Source organism: Phyllostomus hastatus, unplaced genomic scaffold (genome assembly GCF_019186645.2).
Source record: "Phyllostomus hastatus isolate PE091 unplaced genomic scaffold, TTU_PhHast_1.1 phas_scaffold_345, whole genome shotgun sequence".
Classification (NCBI taxonomy): Eukaryota; Metazoa; Chordata; class Mammalia; order Chiroptera; family Phyllostomidae; genus Phyllostomus; species Phyllostomus hastatus.
The window spans coordinates 29,092,767-29,109,448 of NW_025334024.1; the positions used below are offsets into that span (position 1 = coordinate 29,092,767).

General features: G+C 62.5%; 1 protein-coding gene across 3 annotated transcripts in view; it reads left to right on the forward strand.

Moving 5' to 3' along the window:
* Positions 1-16,682, forward strand: part of ZNF423 (zinc finger protein 423) — a 250,712-nt gene that overhangs the window by 83,685 nt on the left and 150,345 nt on the right. For 2 of the 3 annotated variants that reach the window (XM_045819207.1, XM_045819210.1), the window contains one exon: positions 309-509. The exons of the other annotated variant lie outside the window; for it this stretch is intronic. In XM_045819207.1, coding sequence (XP_045675163.1) covers positions 309-509 — 201 coding nt within the window. The remainder of the gene's footprint in view (positions 1-308; positions 510-16,682) is intronic. 3 annotated transcript variants of the gene reach the window in all.

A 16,682-nucleotide genomic window follows, 5' to 3' on the forward strand; every position in this document is an offset into this window, starting at 1 on the left:
TCGAGAGACAGATGCGAAGGCATTTTCGCCTCCCCGACGGGTCACGACCCCCAGCATCCCTGCCCGGAGGTAGTGACAGGAAATCCCCGTGGAAGATTTGCACCAAGAATTAGAGGACCTAGTCGAGAATGACGGCGCCGCAGGCGCCCAGAGAAACCCCACACACGAGTACGCCGAGAGGCGTCCGGCATGACGGACCCCGGGAGGTGGACTAATTAAATGTATCTTAATAAACGCCGGGCAGGTCCCCTCAAACCCTTTCCCGAGACCGCGCCCGCCCACGTGGACTGTGTTCTTCCCGTTGGCAGGAGGCCTGGAAGGGGAGCCGGAGTGTGACCAGAAAGCCAGCCGGGCGCTGGAGGACAGGCACAGCGTGACGAGTCAAGAGGAGAGAAATGAGGACGATGAAGACATGGAGGATGAGTCAATTTACACCTGCGACCAGTGTCAGCAGGACTTCGAGTCGCTGGCGGAGCTGACGGACCACCGGGCCCACCGCTGTCCTGGAGGTACGCTGTTCGGCGCCGGGCGCGGACAGGTGGTTGCGCGGGTAATTGGACAAAGCAACAGCTTGACGCCTCGGGTGAGATTAAAGAATTAATAATGTGATTTTACAGGGAATGTCATTTTATTGTGGTGTCTTGGGTACCCTTGTATCCGCCTTCTCAATGAAATTAAAAACAAAAGCAACGGCGTTCCGGCCGGCGGGGACGAGGGGGGAGGTTCCCCGGTCCCTGCTCCCCCCGAGCCCGTGCTCCGTAGGCTGTGGGCCTGCCCCCCGGATTTCTGGGAGGCCCTTGGAAACCCGGCGACGGAGAGCTGTGGTTGGTGCCCAGTGAAGCAGCTTAAGCGTGGAGAGCTGGGTGAAGGTGAGCTCCGAGGCCGGGGCAGGTGGTGGCCGGGGACAGCTTCTCAGGCCAAGAAGAGAGCCCCCACCGGAAGGGACCCGGTTCGCCTCCGAGCTCGGCCTCCCGCCTCTCTGCGTGGCCGGCTGCTGCGGCTACACGGGGCCGCAGTCCCGTTCGCTCTCCCCCCGGAGCCTCCGCGAGCGTGGGCCAGGCCAGGGTTTTACAGGAGCGATTCACGACCTCACGAGTCGTGTGTGTGACTGTGTGTACGGGTCCCGTGTCCGGTGGGTGGGGGCCGATGGCGTGCGGATTCCCTCGGGGGGGGGGCAGCCGTGCTCAGAGCTGTGAGTTCGGAGCACCTGTGTCCCGTACGCGGTTGCCCAGACGGCTTCTTCCGTTGGCATCGCTGGGTGGGAATTCCTCGGTTGCCGGGTTAGGGGGAAAGGACCTAAAATCTGAGACCGGAATTCCAGAGGGGACCCGCCGCCTGTTTTCTGGGGAGGCAAGCTGGCGGGAAGGGGGCTGGCACTGAGAGCTCCCAGTTTACCCGCCTTCCCTGCCGGCCCCGAAGTTGGGAAGCCGAGTGGCTGGGGAGCTGCTGTGACTTTCCCTCAAGTGACGTCCGTACCTGCATGCGGGCCCTGGCTGGACCCAGTGCCCATCGTCAGCCCCCGAAGGGAAGGGGTCCCCCAGAATAGCGCATCCCAGAGGACGCCTACGGGCTCGGGCTTCTGGGGGCTCGGCCCATCAAAGCCCCGTCTTTGGGAACTCGTGGCACTGCAGCCCCCGGCGGCAGAGGCGGCGGCTGACTGAGGGCCTGAGAGTGCCGAGGCACCGAGAGCGCCAGGTGACGGCTCGGCCGAGGTCACGCAGGGATGTGGCGGCCGAGCCAGGGCCTCACCGGGGCCCTGGGCTGCGCCCTCCCTCCTGCTCGTGCTGGTGTGTTTCCTCCTCCAGCGGAGACCCGAGGCGGGCGCTGGCCCGTGAGGGAGCGAAATACTGTCTGTCACTCACGTTTACAACAGCCCACGGTGGGTCGATCTGCTGGTGGAAAGCCACTCTGTGCGTTTCCCCAGGTTGTGGGAGCGGGTGCCCCTCGGAGCCTCGCTGAGCGCCCAGCCCTGCTCCGTGCCGCTCCCCCGGGTTCCCAGAGCCAGGGAGACGTTCTGTCTCCCACCACACTTCTGGGATGGGTGGCGTCTCTAGGCGGAGAAGGGGACAGGTGACCCTTTGGGGCTGGCTGTGGAGTCTGTGCCAGAAACACGTGTGCGTCGGTCCTGGGCAGGGGTCTCTTCCCGGGGCTGCCTCTCCTCTCTACGCTGCCGTAGACTTTGGCTGAAGTCGTGGCAGCCGCCTCGGGGGCTGGGGGCGTCCACGGCCGCCGACATACCTGCTTGCTGCCTAACGGGACCCTGCTGACGACCTCCACGGGGTGGGGGGGGGGACGGGAGCCAGGAAGGTCCCCCAGCCCCGGGGCACTCGGAGTCCGGAATCCCTGGACAGAGTCCGGGAAACGGCCTCACCTGATAGTGTCCCTGAGGGATTCCTGGCCACCCAGCCGAGACGCGGCCCGGTCTGGGAGAGTGTCGCTGACGCAGAAGAGATAGCGGAGGAGTTGCCTCCCCCCAGGCCGTGGGTTCCCCCAAGGACCGGCGGCCGCTGGGAATCGAAGGTGTCTCACCCCAAACGGGTCCCCACCCGGGACGCCCCCACACCCGTCTCTCGTGTCGCCGATTTCCAACGCTGTCCCAGAGGTGTCTCTGGGCGTGCTGGGTGGGTGCTGGGGCCCGTCTGGCCGAGGGGGCTCTGGCACCCCCTCCGTAAAAGCCTGTTTCAGATGCTGCGTGGACACTGCCCTCTGCTTTAGAAGTCCGGCCCTGGGCACGGAAGGCAACAGCAGGCCCGGCCCGGCCCGGTGCTGGGGATGCTGCGGGTGGGCGTTGCTGTTCTCACGGAGCACAGGGACACCTTGGCCAGGCCACTTCAGAGAGGACCACGGTCTGCTGAGGCGGGGGCCCTGGGTCCTCTGCGGACATTCCTGAGGGAGCAAGCCAGCCTTGTGTGGGAGGAGGAGGGGCCCTCCCTGCTGCCGAGAACTTGGGGCCCCGGGGCGTCACACCTGTCCGCCTCTCCAGTCACTCTCTGCTCCTTGTCTCCTGCCGAGGGCTGTCCAGGCAGGTGTGTGGGGAGGGTCGCCCCTTCCAGGCAGGCAGGGCCTGTCGGGAAGAGGCCGGGACTGGTGGAGGGGGGTTGTCTGGGGGGGCGATCTTGGTTCTTCACAACTGCTCTAGCAGAGGGACCTCCAGGTCCTTCACGGGGTGGTAGGGTGGGGGTGGGGGCCACTGCCTGTGCCACAAGATTTAGGGATGGGGAGTGATTGAAAACTGAATTCCAGATAGACACAGCTTTTTTCAATGTTGAAGTTAATAAAAGAAAATAAGAGAAGGGGGATTTGTTCAAATAGCGACAGCCCCCCCCAAAAAACCGCTCCCCGTGGCTTCATTCTGATGCTCCCCCCTCAGCCGCGCCCCCCTTCCCGAGGATGGGGGCCGAGGAGCGTGGCGCCAGCCCCCCTTGGAAGGGCAGACCCTCCCTTCCTGGCGAAGGTGAGGACCTGCCATGCGGAGTGCCGGGCGGAGAGTTAATCACCCCTGGTTTGCTCGGCTGCGGCCAGAGTGACCTGTGGGCCGTAGTTACAGGGCCGGGGCTCGCTCCTGCCTGCCGGCCGGCCCGGGCCCACCTTTGTGTGCCGGCGGCGGTGTGGGTGGGGGTCTCCCCGCCTCACCGCTCAGGGTGCCCCTGGGTGCTGGGGAACCAGGGCGCTGGTTCCCTCCGGGCAAAACGGAGCGGACGTGGGCTGGCCGACGGGTGATGTTGTTCCAAGGGCGCAGGTGCAGGCCACCGGCGCCTTCTGCCCCTGGGGAGCGTGCGCGGCACCTGCGTGTCTGGCAGTGCAAGAGGCCTGGGGTTCGAGCCCAGCACACGCCAGCACGCGAGGAGCTTTCCTGCACGCAGACGGCATCCGGTCGGAAAACAGGGACCAGGAAGGGTCTCGCTTCCCGTGGCCACAGATGGGTCTGGGCCAGGGAACCCATCCAGGAAGCGACGCCCCAGTTTTTGGACGGGGCCCACAAACAGAGCCCGCCCCTGGCGGACACCTCAGAGGGGACGTGAATAACCAGAAAAGCAGCTTTCGCCCCTGGGTCGGGGGGGAGACCCCCAATATCGTAACTGTGTGGATGTGCCCGGAATGAACCACTCCCTTAACCTGAGCCAACGGAAGGGACAGTAGGATTGACTGAGGAACGACAGGCTGATTCGGAAGCATCTCAGGACAAACAGGCGTGCACGGACAGGAGGACATTCCGGAACAGGAGTGCGGGGGCGGGGCTGGTCGCCGGGGCAGGGCGGGACGGACCTCGGGAACAGAAAAGGGACCAGACTCGGACCCGAACGGACTGAGGGTGTGAGAACGGTGTGGCTGCACATCGGTGGGGGCGGACGGGTCACCCGGTAGTGGGGAGCGGGGTAAACAGGGTCGCCATCTACCCCCAAAAGAAATGGGATCCCTTCCTGCTCCTAACACCAAGCAAATCCCAAATGGATCAGAAATCCAAACACAGAAAGAAAACTTAAAAATAATAAAAGAAAACAAGTGAGTTAAAAAAATAAAGTATGGGGGGGGGAACGGGGGGGGGGGAGGCCTTTTCTAAATATAGCCCTAAGCCCCAAAGCCATAAAACAAAGGAAACATGATAAAAATAAAACACTTCTGCATTGCCAAAACCACAATAAATTAATATCACAGGCAAAAGGCATTTTTCTCAACGTGGAAGGCGCTCCCACCCACACTGAGGGAACAGCTAATAGATCAGGAGGAAACGGGCCGAGGCCGGTGCCTGCGCAGACTGGCGGCACCGCATGGCCTCCAGGTGTTCTGAGTCTCTCCCGTGTGCAAGGGGCAGAGATGGGACCCGAAAAGGAAATGCCACTGACCTTAAACCCTCCGAAGGAGTCAGAACCTCCTTTATGTGAGAGAACTGTCAACCTTTAAACCCTGGGAAGATACCTTTTTTTTTTCTCACTAGCCGTATTGGCAACAATCAAACATTGCGGTGCCAAGGATTGGGGTCCTACTCTCCTCTCTGTCCCCAGGGCAGCCTTGGCCTGTGGCTGGAACACACAGTAGGTGCTCAGTAAATGTCTGGTTGCTCTCGTCCCCAAGGAGGCTGCAGCCTCGGAGAAGACAGCCGTGCCCACGGGTGGGCGGGCGGGCGGACGGCGGACAGAGGGCCCCAAGGTGCCGGAACGCGAGGCGGGCGGTTCCCCGTGCTGGCCGGCGCACCACAGGCCTTCAGTCAGCGTGGACTCAGGAGGGGTGGTTGAGGACAGGAAGAGGTGGTTTATTCACTCAGCAAGTGTTTGCTGAGTGTGCACTAGGCAGGCACGGGGACCCTCTGGGTGCTCGGGATGTGGGAACGGGGTGTTGACAGGAAAGGTGATCGGTGGAGGAGGTAATCGCCGCGTGGAAAGGTTCCTTGGTGAGAGGAAGGGCCGTAGGTGGCCTCTCGGTAGCCGCCATCCCCCGCACCGTTGAAGGTGTCTCAGTGCGTTACGATGTCACCTCCCCACTCCTCGGAGAGTCGCTGGCTGTGTGTGTGGCCCTTCTGGAGGGAAGCCACGGGCAGGGGGTGGGGCCTTCCCTGCTCTGCCGGCTCCCTGCCCTCCGAGGTCCCCAGCAGAAGGAGCCCGCGGGGCGGGCAGGCTGCGAGGGGCTCCGTGGCTCCGCCCGGGCTCGGGCAGCGGTGCCCTGGCTCCTGGCGGTGACGTGGAGGGGAGTCCTGTTGAGTCACTGGTGTTGTTATTCACCCATGGGGCTGCAGGTTCATGGGGTGTTTCCCCCTGGTCTCTGTCGTGTAGAACGCATGCTGCTGTCCCCTCGCCGGGTGGGCTTGCGGGTCTCTCCGCAACTGGCCGCCGGACCAAAGAGTGTGGAAGGCAGGGGGCCAGGTGCGGAGAATCCACGCTTCTTTGGTTTCCGTGGGACGGACATGCCCACGTGTGCTTGTGGTCCTGGACGGCTCTCCACAGCGGGGGGCCTTTCATTCCCTCCCACCCGGGCGGCCTGACCGCCTGGATACATTTCTGAAGCTTTGTGCCTCCTGGGTTCTTCCGTGTCCAAGGGAGGGCCGGGGTGGGTTCCCGGGTCGCCGGTGTTCAGGGCTGACTCGCTGCAAACCGCCCTCTGCCCTGCACCGGGACGAGGCTCCGTGGGTAGACCCTGGCCGTGCTCCGGGGAGTGAGGGGCCGCCCCCCGCAGGCCGCGCCCTGGCTCCTGCACCTTTCCCGGGAGCAGCCAGAGCTTCTGTGGCTTCTCGCGCTGTGCACCCAGCAGGACCTCAAGGGCCTGGGGGTGGGGGTGAAAGAAACGCCCCAGTGGGGCCTTGAGGCTCGTGGCGAGCGCGTTCCCGGTGTGGCCTGGGTCCAGCCTGCTGTCATCCAATTCCGCCCGGAAGTTTCCGGAGGGCACGTGTCGCATCAGCGAGTAGCGGTACTGGGCCTGTTCCATGCCGGGACTGTGTGAGGTCGCCGCGGCCCTTTGTCTGGCACGTAGCAGGGCCTCAGGCCTCAGTTCATGAAGTGCTCTCTGCGCAGAGACTCAAGGCCTGCAGAAAGTCGCAGACTTGAGGTGCAGTCCCCAGGGAACTCAGAGGTCGGGCTGGCTTTAGCGGGTCCCTCCAGGCCCTGCAGGGACACGCCCCACGGCTGTCTGCACAAACCCTGTCACCCCCTGTGCCACGGCTGAGGTGTTCCCAGCACCTCCAGTCCCCCACCCTCCTAACGCCTCCTGGTTGCCATGAGGACGGCTCCTAGTGGAGTGGGCAAGACCAAGGCTCACCCCACAGTGAGACTGAGGCCAGGGGAGACGGATACCATATTAGCTGGGCTCAGGGTGGGTGGGGTTGGGGGCAGCTTCCTGCACACCGCTGGGACTGAGAACTGGGGAGAAGGGCTCCCCAGGAGGGTGGCCAGGAAAGATGATGTCTTCTTCAGGAGCAAGGAGGTGCACGCGGGCACACGGGAAGGACGGAGATGTGGGGTTGAATCGCGTGCCAGAGAGCTGGCTGTCAGTTATGGAGTCCGCTCCTGTTGCTCTTGGGAGCTTGGTCCTGCCCTCTCGTCTCCGAGCTTCAGGGGCGCGGGTTCCCGAGAGATCATCTAGCCCGGTGGTTTCCAGTCTCACTCTCAAACCGAACCCGTGTGTAAAGCAGCGTGACTGCAGAGCTCTCCAGGAAAGGATCTGGAAGATTCTTCCCCCTACCACCTGCCCTCTGGTCCCTTCACACCTCCAGGACACCCCAGGGCGTCTGAAAGCACTGACCGGGTGGGGCCGTTCAGTGAGGTGGGACTTGGCAAAGGTCGTGGGGGCGGTGGGTCAGGGGTCGCTGGCACTCCCCCCCCCCCCCCAGGGCGTCTCAGGTAATTCCTAGGAGGCGGTGCAGCTCTTGGGGTGGCTGAGGGACGGGCGCCCGCTGCAGGGCACCCCCCCCCCCCCACCGTGTTCTCTGGTGGGTGGGCCTGTGTGGCTCCTGTCTGGCTCAGTGGCTGTTAGTGGGGGGCGGTGCCCCACACCCAGCCTGCGGCCCTTGAGGGCTTGGAACTCACGCCACTCACCAGTTAGACTGGCCATTTTCTTTGCTTCTCGTGGAGGAAGGACTTCGACCTTGAATTCTTACTCAACTTTGTGGAAGCCTGCCCCCTCCTTGGGGGTCCCCCTGAAGCCGGTCCAGCCTCCTCCCCCCAAACCTCTGTCTCTTGGTCCTTTGGCAGCGGAGCTCTGGGAGAAGGGCCTGTCAAGCCCTGATGACTCCCACTGGGTGCTGGGCTGCTGGGACACTGTGCCTGGGCCTTGGGCCAGGCCGGAGAGGGCCTGGGCGGCCATCGGGTTAGTCTGTGGGCCTGAGGGGCTCAGGTGTCAGGCGGCCTGGGGAGGGCCTGGGGCACCAGCCTGCTGTGCATTCCTGGGACACCCGGTGTCACTGCAAAGTCACATCCTTCCCTGTTGGCTTCCAAAGCCTCAGTAAGGTTTTTTCTTTAGTCTGTAGGTATTTTGATGAGACCCCACCCACCCAGCCACCTGTACAGGTAATAGCTGTAAAACCTCGTGTCACCGAGCCACTCGGGGCCAGTGACGTGGAGCTTTGTCACGAGCCACAGCTCTTGCTCACCCAGCAAGACGTACAGTTCCCCGGGGGCAGCATTCCTCGCCCTTCTGGCCACCTCCCTCTCCCTCCGGCAGGGACCAAGCCCCGCCCACGGGAGGCCGGGGCCAAGCCCCGCCCACGGGAGGCCGGGGCCAAGCCCCGCCCACAGGAGGCCGGGACCAAGCCCCGCCCACCCGCCCTGCCGCTGTCTCCCGGAGGGGCTGGTGCGGTTCAGATCATGTTGGGCATAGAGCGCTGACCGTTGTGCTCCCCGGGAAGTCGGTCTCTGTCTCGGGGAGCCCCACTGTGAGGCTTGAGAAAGCTCTGAGAAATACGCCTGTCGGTGAAGACAGGGAGAGCCCGCCCCCTCATCCTGCCTGACTCGGGGGTCAAAGACGCAACGCGAAGGCTGCTCTGCGACGGCCCTTGTCCTCGTCGCTGGAAACCACGGACGACCTCTGCCTGCGCCGCCTAGTTCACCGCGCCCGGCACCCAAGGACCCGAGCGGACTGCCGGCCGAGGAAACGGTGTTCCTCGGAACCAGAGCGTCGCCCGCCGCGTGTCCATCACTCCCAGCACCCTCCTGAGCACCCACTGTGAGCGCGGAAATGCTCCAGACCGGGACGGACTGGGGGGCGGAGCCGCCCGGCGCAGTGCACGCGGCCCCTCCCCGACCTTGGCCAGGACAGCCTGAGACTGACCAGTGCATGTGTTCTAGGGAGTGGGTTGGCTCCCTCCGGGGCGTAGCTGGGTGCGGGCCAAGGCCCCGTGAGCAGTGCGGGAGGGAGGTTTGCAGGGGCAGCCAGGCAGGGCACTGCCGACACGGTTAGCACGCTCCGAGGCCGCGATGGCCGGTGTGCCCTGCGGCCGCGTGGACTAGAGAGCTTGGAGGCCGAGTCAGGGCACACCGAGGGGGCGAGGAGGTGTGGTAGGCAGGATGGAGGCGGAGACCGCTCTGCTCCACGTGTTGCTGGGGAGACTGGGGCTGGAGAGCGGTCGGGGGAGACAGGGGGGGCCTCCGAGCCACGCGTGCACGTTGGGAAGCTACGTCTTCGTGGTCCGTGCCAGAAAACGCGCCCCTAACGCGCTCACACCGAGTTGGGGGGTTCCGTGGAGACAGAAGTCCCAGGGGTAGGACTGGCGTCGGGGCGGCTGGACACGGACGCTGGCTCAGGCCAGGTCACGGGCTCCGAGCGTCAGATCCAGAGGTGTTCCCAGAGGGAACCGGGGTGCTGCTGGCCAGAGAAGGGGGCGTGGGTGCCCTTCCACGGAAACGTCCCAGAGAGGGGAGGGGCTTCGCCTCCAGCAGTCAAGATTCCGGAACAGGCGCGCTGACCTCGGGGACAGGTCAGGGCTTGGCCAGACCCACCAGATCGGCCGTGCCTGTTCCTGTCATGGTGACCCGGTGGCTGATATTTTCGCTGTCCCTTCTGGGTGAGACATGAATGGAGGGGCTGCCCAGGGGAAGCTCTGGCCCCAGTTGTGGGTGGGTAGGGGGGAACACCCTGACCCCTCTTTCTCCATTCATCTTGGTTCTCCAAGGGGCAGAACTGGGACCATTTCTAGAAGCCACAGGGACCCCGCATGGAAGGAGCAGCTTCCTGGCAGCCAGAACCTTTTTTCAAAACCCGGGGGTGGGCTGTCAGATGACCACAGGCGCAGGGGAGTGGGGTGCGGAGGTGAGGGTCGAGGGGCAGACGGGTCAATGTTTTCGGTTCCTCTGGACCTTGAGATCCTGTTTGGCAACCCCAAAGTGACACCTTCACACAGAAAAAGAAAGACCATCCTCCAGCAGAATGAGAAACCGACCAAATTTATCTCCCGCCGGCTGGGATGCCTGCTTTGGGGAATGCAGCCAGCGGGGGGGCTGGCCTTTGTTTATTTGTTTGTTTATTCCTTACCTCCGGCTCCTCTCACAGACCTAGCCAGCCTTGGAGCCGGGGTGAGGCAGAGGCTGGAGGGGGGCTGCCCGCCGTGCGGCGCGGGAAGAGAGCAAGGGAATCTGAAATGTCGCTCAGGCCCTGGTCTGAGATGAAGCTGAACGTCGGTGGAGTGTTTTGGCAGTGTTTATAAACACCGCGTGGACCGGCGCAGGGAAGACATGCACAGGGCATGATAAAATGCTTCGTTTCGGGTTAGACCGTTTCGTTTCGGTAGGGCTGACTGGCTGGGGTTTGGCTGCCTTTGGAAATGACATCGTTGCTTTGGATCGGGCATCGGGGAAGAGGGGGGCTGTGAGGCCGCTGTGCAGGTGGGCGCCTGGCGGCTGGCCGGGTGGGGGCACCCCCAGCGCGTCCCTCCCCCTCCCCCTGCCCTCTCCCTCGCCCTGTCTTCCTGGGTGCCGGAAGTCTGGGCCTCGCCCAGGGGTGGGCTGTGTCAGTGCCGCCCAGTGACGGGTGACGGGGTCAGATCTGTGGGAGCCGGTCTGATCCCCTCTGAGGGCTGGAAGGGGCAGGGGGTGGGGGCGGGGAGGAAGGGGGCTGAGGGGCGGGCACTAGGGGTCTGGCGAGGACAGATGGTGGGCATCTGCCTGTGGCCTCCCAGCCCCTTTCCAGCATCTGTTCCCAGGGCAGCTTCTACCTGACTGGGGCCCCCTCCCACTGCCCTTAGAACGAATCCGTCCCAGTGACCTTGCCCCGCCCTGCGCTTCCCCGGCTCTCCTCCCGAGCCCTGGACCGGCTGTGCTCGCCTGCGCCACAGGGCCTTTGCACGGCCCCCCACCCCCTGGCTGCTCCAGCAGGTTGCGCCTGGAGAGCTCCTTCACCTCCTCTGGGGCCCCGGCTCCAGTGTCGCCTGCCGAGTGTGGCCCTCTTGACACGCCCTCTCCCCAGCTAAAGAAGCTCTCCTTCACTCTCCAGCAAGGCCCCGCATCTGATTTTCTCCAGGTTTCCTTTTGCATTATTGTCTTTGCTACTATAAGGAGGCCCTCTGCAGAGCAGTGTGCCGCTCTGCCCTTCTCACGCCTCCACATAGTAGGTGCTCAGGAAATAGTCATTGGATGATTTGTTGGGAGGGGCCAGGGTGTTCTGTGGGTCCCTCCCTTGGGTGGCTGAGGCCCAGGAATTCTTGTGGGCAGTCTGGTCTGGAGACTCCTCCTGGCAGGTGCCGCCAAACCCCATGCGTCCCGCCCTCCTCCCTGCCCCCTGGTTCCTGGGCGGGAGGGCAGGGGCCACATAGCAGACTGGAGGGGGCGTTCTACTCCTCCTGTGGATAGGGACCCTCTCCCTGTGAGACCTTCAGTTTTTATTAAGTCCCTACTGTGTGCCAGGCCCTGGCTCAGGGCCAGGGATATGATGGATTCCTTCTATACATATATACACAGATATATACAGGTATATGGATAATAAAGTGTTGAGTGTGGCATGCACGGCCGGCCGGCTGGGATGCTCATGGGCGGGCATCGCTGCAGTGGGGTTCCCGCCCCCCTGAGCCACTGTGTCCCGTGGAAAGAGAGGCTCTGCAGAGTGTGGGGAGACCCTACGGTCCCAGGAGGGATTTGAGGGGGTGCCAATGCAGCGGGGTGGGGCGTTGGGAGAGACGAGAGTCAGGCTTTGGGAGTGGCCGTCTCGCGGGGACGGAGAGGCAGAGTTGCAGGCAGAGGGCATCGAGAGCCCCGCGGCCAGGTCGCAGGACGGGGTTGGGGGAGCGAGTCGGTGAGACGTGGCTGTCACTGTGGGCCCCGTCTTGCCACTTCTTCCTCTAATGCCTCTTCATCCCACGCTTAACAGATATTTTGATGTATTTACTTAAACATTGTTTAAAGGCAGCTGCCTTCCTCGGACCTGACAGAAGACAGGCAACATGTTCCAACGCAGCCACGGAGGAGCGTGTAATCAAAGGCCCCCGACGGAGGTGGGCAGGGCGAGGGGAAGCCACCGGGGTGGGGAGCGCCTTGGGGACGTCCCGGCACTGGCCATGCAGGCTGCCCTGCAGGATAGGCCACGGAAACTTGTGGACCCCCCCCCGCCCCCCCGGGAGCGTGCTCGAGGGCAGACCCTCTGCTCTGTCTCCTGCTGTCCCCCAGTCTCTGCCGGGACCGCTGGCTGAGCCCTGCCGGATGCCCACAGCAGAGGGCCTGTGGGGCAGCCTCCTGGGCGCAGAGCGGGGGGCGGGGGGGGAGGGGAGAGGGCGATCCGAGGGGACCAATGGCACACGCCCTTTGTGTCACCCTCGATGGCCGCCGAGAAGTCCCAGTTTGGACGTGATACCCGACGTAATGAAGGGGACGTGTCCTGCCCAGCCATGTTTGGGGACGGGGAGCCGCACCGTTTGTCACGGAGCTTGGGGCTTGGTTGGGTTGCTGTGCGGGTTTTGGCTCCGGGACTCGGTGCTGGTCAGCACTTTGGTCTTGCGCCGTAAGACCACGGAGCAGGACAGCAGAGGAGTGGGGGTATCAGACCCCAAGGCCGGGTCCTGGCGGGTGCAGCGGTTCAACTCCTGGCCCGAGCTGCCGAAACTTTGTCCTTTGCCTGAGTGGGGGAATGCCTCGGGTACCCTTTGATTAACGCCATTCGCGGCGTCACTGCTGGAGAAAGTGGCATGGAGGGCACACCGTGTGGCTGTTTCCTCTGCTCCCTCCCCAGTGTCATTCCATGTGCGGCCTCACTGGGGACAAAGGCAGGGGAGGAGTGGAGGAGAGCCGGAAGGTCAAGGATGCTTTGGAGGAGCCCCTTTGTTTGCTGTGTTTACATTGCAAGTGCTTTCCGTTTGCTGGTGTTGCCGCGCCGGACCCCCGGAGGACAGGGCCGGGAGACCCGGGCCCTGAGCACCGGAGCTGTTTTTATTTGTGCGCAGGGCAAGGGGACATGGCCGTGGCAGGTCCCGCCCTGCCTGGCACGGGGGATTGGATATAAAGGCGGAATTAGAAGCCTGAGTCCGAGCGGGTCCCTCGTGAGTGATGCGGTGAGGACGACATCGTGACTTTCCAAACAGCGTTGCAGACAGCGGGGAGGGCGGATGAAGGTGCCGTTTTGGGGGGTAACCCGGGGCCCCCACGCAGCCCTGCTGTCTGCCTGTGAGTAGCTAGCTGGTGAATCCTTTCCCCAGCTCAGCCGCTCTTCCTGCGGTCTCTTTTTTTCCATCACGTGTCCCCCTCTGCACGTCCTGAGCGAACCCCTCTCCTCTGCACAAAGCTTGGTGGCTCCGCCCTGACTCGTCCCCATGGAAAGTCCACGGACCTCACGCATCGGTCCGGCATTATCACCATTGCTTCACGTTAAGGGGGGGGGGGATGGGGCTTTCAGTCATTCTTTGTTTGAAAAAAGTTACATTTATTAGATACCACTTAGCACATCAATCCGTTCTGTTTGTAACGGTTTCAAAGAGGACAGAGAAGGCTCTCATCTCCTTTGTCCCGCCCCCTCCCACAGGTTAATTGCGGTCACCGCTGTGGCTCGCACCTTCGAGATCTTCCAGTGCAGATTTACATAATGTCACGTTTCCTAGGTGCTGCGACACAGCGGCGTGCGTCCCTGAAATCGAGATGAATCTTAAGAATTAGTGGCATGTCATGGTTTAGTTGACAGGTTTTTTTTTTTAGTGGTATGTAACAGTGTATTTTACAATCGATGGTATCTGAGATTTGATGAAATATGGTGTAAGGGTATCCATAGAAACAATGCCATATTGATTTTTGATTAAAAAAATAAATGACACCATCTTGGATCTGCGGTTCTGCAGCGCGCCCCCTTTTTCTTCCGCGCAGCGCTGTCCCTCAGAGAGCTGGCGCATGGATCGTCCTCCTTGTTTATGAGCCGCCGCCCGGCCCCGCGTAGCCGGGGTGCCCACGGCCTCTGCAGCCGGCCTGCTGGCCAGGGGCATTTAGGTGGTTGCCGATCGCTCGCTGCAGCAAATATCCTTCTACCTGTGCCCCTATGGGAGCACTTTTACCGTGGGCGAGGGAGACGAAGGGGCGTGGCTGTTTGGAGGCGAAGGGGCGTGGCTGTGTTGGAGGCGAAGGGGCGTGGCTGGGCCCCACCTGTCCCGCCTTCCCTTCCCTTCTCTCCTGTCCCGTCTTACCTCCTCTCACCCCACCCACCCCGCCCACCCCATCCTGCAGCTGTCACCCCAGGACTTGCTCAGTATCAGGTGCTGTGCCGAGGTCGGTTTTGGGACCCGAGGCCTCCACGAAAGGGCCTTGGCTTGCCGCCCCAGGGGCTCGTGGAAGAGAAAGCGTGAGGTGAGACGTGGATCAAGGCTCCAGAGCGACCCTCACCGGGCCTGGGGTTACGGGTACAGGCGTCAGCGCCCTCTGTCCCCGGGGCATTCCAGCGGGGTCCCCTCAGGAATGAAAGAGAATGCCTTCTGACCGACGGGTGTCCCCCCTTGACCGACCTGGGGCATAAGCAGAATCTTCCCCAAGTGGGTTCCTTAAGGCTGACACGTGTTCGGGTTGTTCTGGTTGGGTCCGCTCCCGTTTTCCTGCCTTTGAGCTGAGCAGGGAGAGAAAGCCACCCACCTGTCCTGTGGCACGTGGTTTGCTCTCCAGGAAGGAAGGTGCTTTCACCAGGACTGCAGGCCACTCGGGCCAGGACATGGGGGCGGGGCCAGAGGGTGGGGCGGGGCCAGGGGTCTGGCAAAGCAGGTGGAGGCCGCCTCCCTGCCAACTTGGCCTCAGGGAGGGAATTTTGAACGCAAGGTGCCCGCGAAGGCTGTCCTGGAGTGGCCTCAGGCGTGCTTCTCACACCTTAAGGTGTATATAGGTCCCGTGGGACCTTGTGAGATGCAGATTATAATTTAGCAGGTCAGCAGGGGGTGGGGCCAGGATTCTGCTTTTGCTCCCAGGGTGGTCCGCACTCTGAGCAGCCGGGACTGTGGGGCTGCTGAGCACGCTCTGGAGGGAGGGGGGGAGGGCCTGGGTCGTGGCAAGCAGACTTTGGATGGGAGCAGGAATTTGCGAGGTGCCAAAGCTGGACACGTTGGGCAAATGTCATTTTTTGGGACAATCACCGGTTTGACTTTGCTTCGGGTGCCCTGCTCTCCGGCCCGTGTGGGCAGGTCGAGGCAGGGGTGTGGCTCGCTGGTGGCAGGTGGAGTTGTGCTAGGATCTCCAGGTGTGCGTGCCACTCAGAGCCGGTGGGCGGTTCTCCCTTCGGAGGAGGGACTGTCCCTTGCTTCGCAGGTCATCCAGCAGCCCTGGCCTTGCCCACTAGATGCCAGTAGCAGCCTCTCTGACTGGTGTGGTGTTTGAGAAAATGCCCCCGAAGGGCAGGCCGGGCTGGCCGGGGTGAGAACCGTGGAATGGGGCACGGCCCGGCCGCCACGTCCCGGTGGCTGGCACCGTGCCGGGCCGGGGGCAGGAGCTGATCACTGTGTGTCGTGTGGTGGGAGGTGGCTCTGAGGGACGCAGGTACTAGCAACCCCGGCCTGCTGCAGGGCAAAGCCGCGGCGTGTCCCTCCCTGCTCCCAGCAGGGTGGCACTGGCCTGACTTCGAGGGATGGATGACACAGGAGACAGGACTCGGAGGTGACGGAGTTTTCTGAGGTCCACCCGTTTCCTCGCTTCTCCCAGCGCTCCCGGGCTCCGCTTCCTCTTTGGGTTTTCCATGTGCCTTTTCTGCAGGGTAGGGCTGTTCTTGTTCACCCCAGTGCCCTCGGGCCTGGCACATAGTAGGTGTCTTGTACATAGTCACTGGAAGAACGCCTTCAGTTCACTGGGGGGATCCGCTTATTCCAGGAGCTCGGTGACGGCTCCTTCGGGTTCATAGCCGATCGCGTTTGTGATGTCAGCTGTCACCCCGATGCGTTCCTGCGGTCACTGGTCCGTGCGTTCACCCAACAACTACTTCTGGAGCCCCTGCCCTGCTCTGGGCACTGTGCGAAGGCAGGGGCACACTGGTGGGCAAGGCGGGCATTGTTCCTGCGTGGAGCTGAGTGTGCTGGGGAGTATCACTAATTCAAAAACCGTACAAACAATGGGAACACTGCAGCTGGGATAGGTGCTTCTAGGGGAAAGTCCATGGTGCCGTGAAAGCGCTGAGAGGAGCCTCTGCATCTGGTCTCCGTGGTGGTGCAGTGGCGGTGAGATATCTGGGAGGGCTTCCTGGAGGTGGTGAGGTTGGGAATGAGCTATAAACCGTGTGCATCCAGGTAAGTGCTTAGGATACCAGTAAGGCAGGGCCACTCCTACATGAGAAAGAAGTTCTTTTGCAAGGGTATAATGCATTGTTTTAAATATTGAAAAGTATATAGCACAAATAAATATATCAATAAAAATGCCAAGATTTCTTTACACTTATTTTAAAGTTTAGTGCTTTTCTTCTGTTTTGAATTTTATGAATGTGGTGTGCACTCTCTTCTGTACGTGGGCCCCTGACGAATCCCGGCCCTGGATCGAGGGTGAATGAGAGAGAACCAGGTGGAGGCCGTGGGAAGGCCAGTGAGATGAGCACATGCAAAGGCCCTGGGGAAGCAGAGGCGGTAGGGCCTGCCGGAAGGCCGGCAAGAAGGCCAGGGTGGTTGGCGCCCAGCGAGCAGGGAGCTGAGGGTGTGGGATCCGTTTTTGGGGGCCGGATCCTTCAGGGCCTGGGAGGCCAGGGAAGGAGAGGGGGTTTTGTCCTACGACCAGTGGGGCGACATGATAGGACATATGTTTTTAAAGGACCACTATGGCTGCCGTGCAGACAGCCGG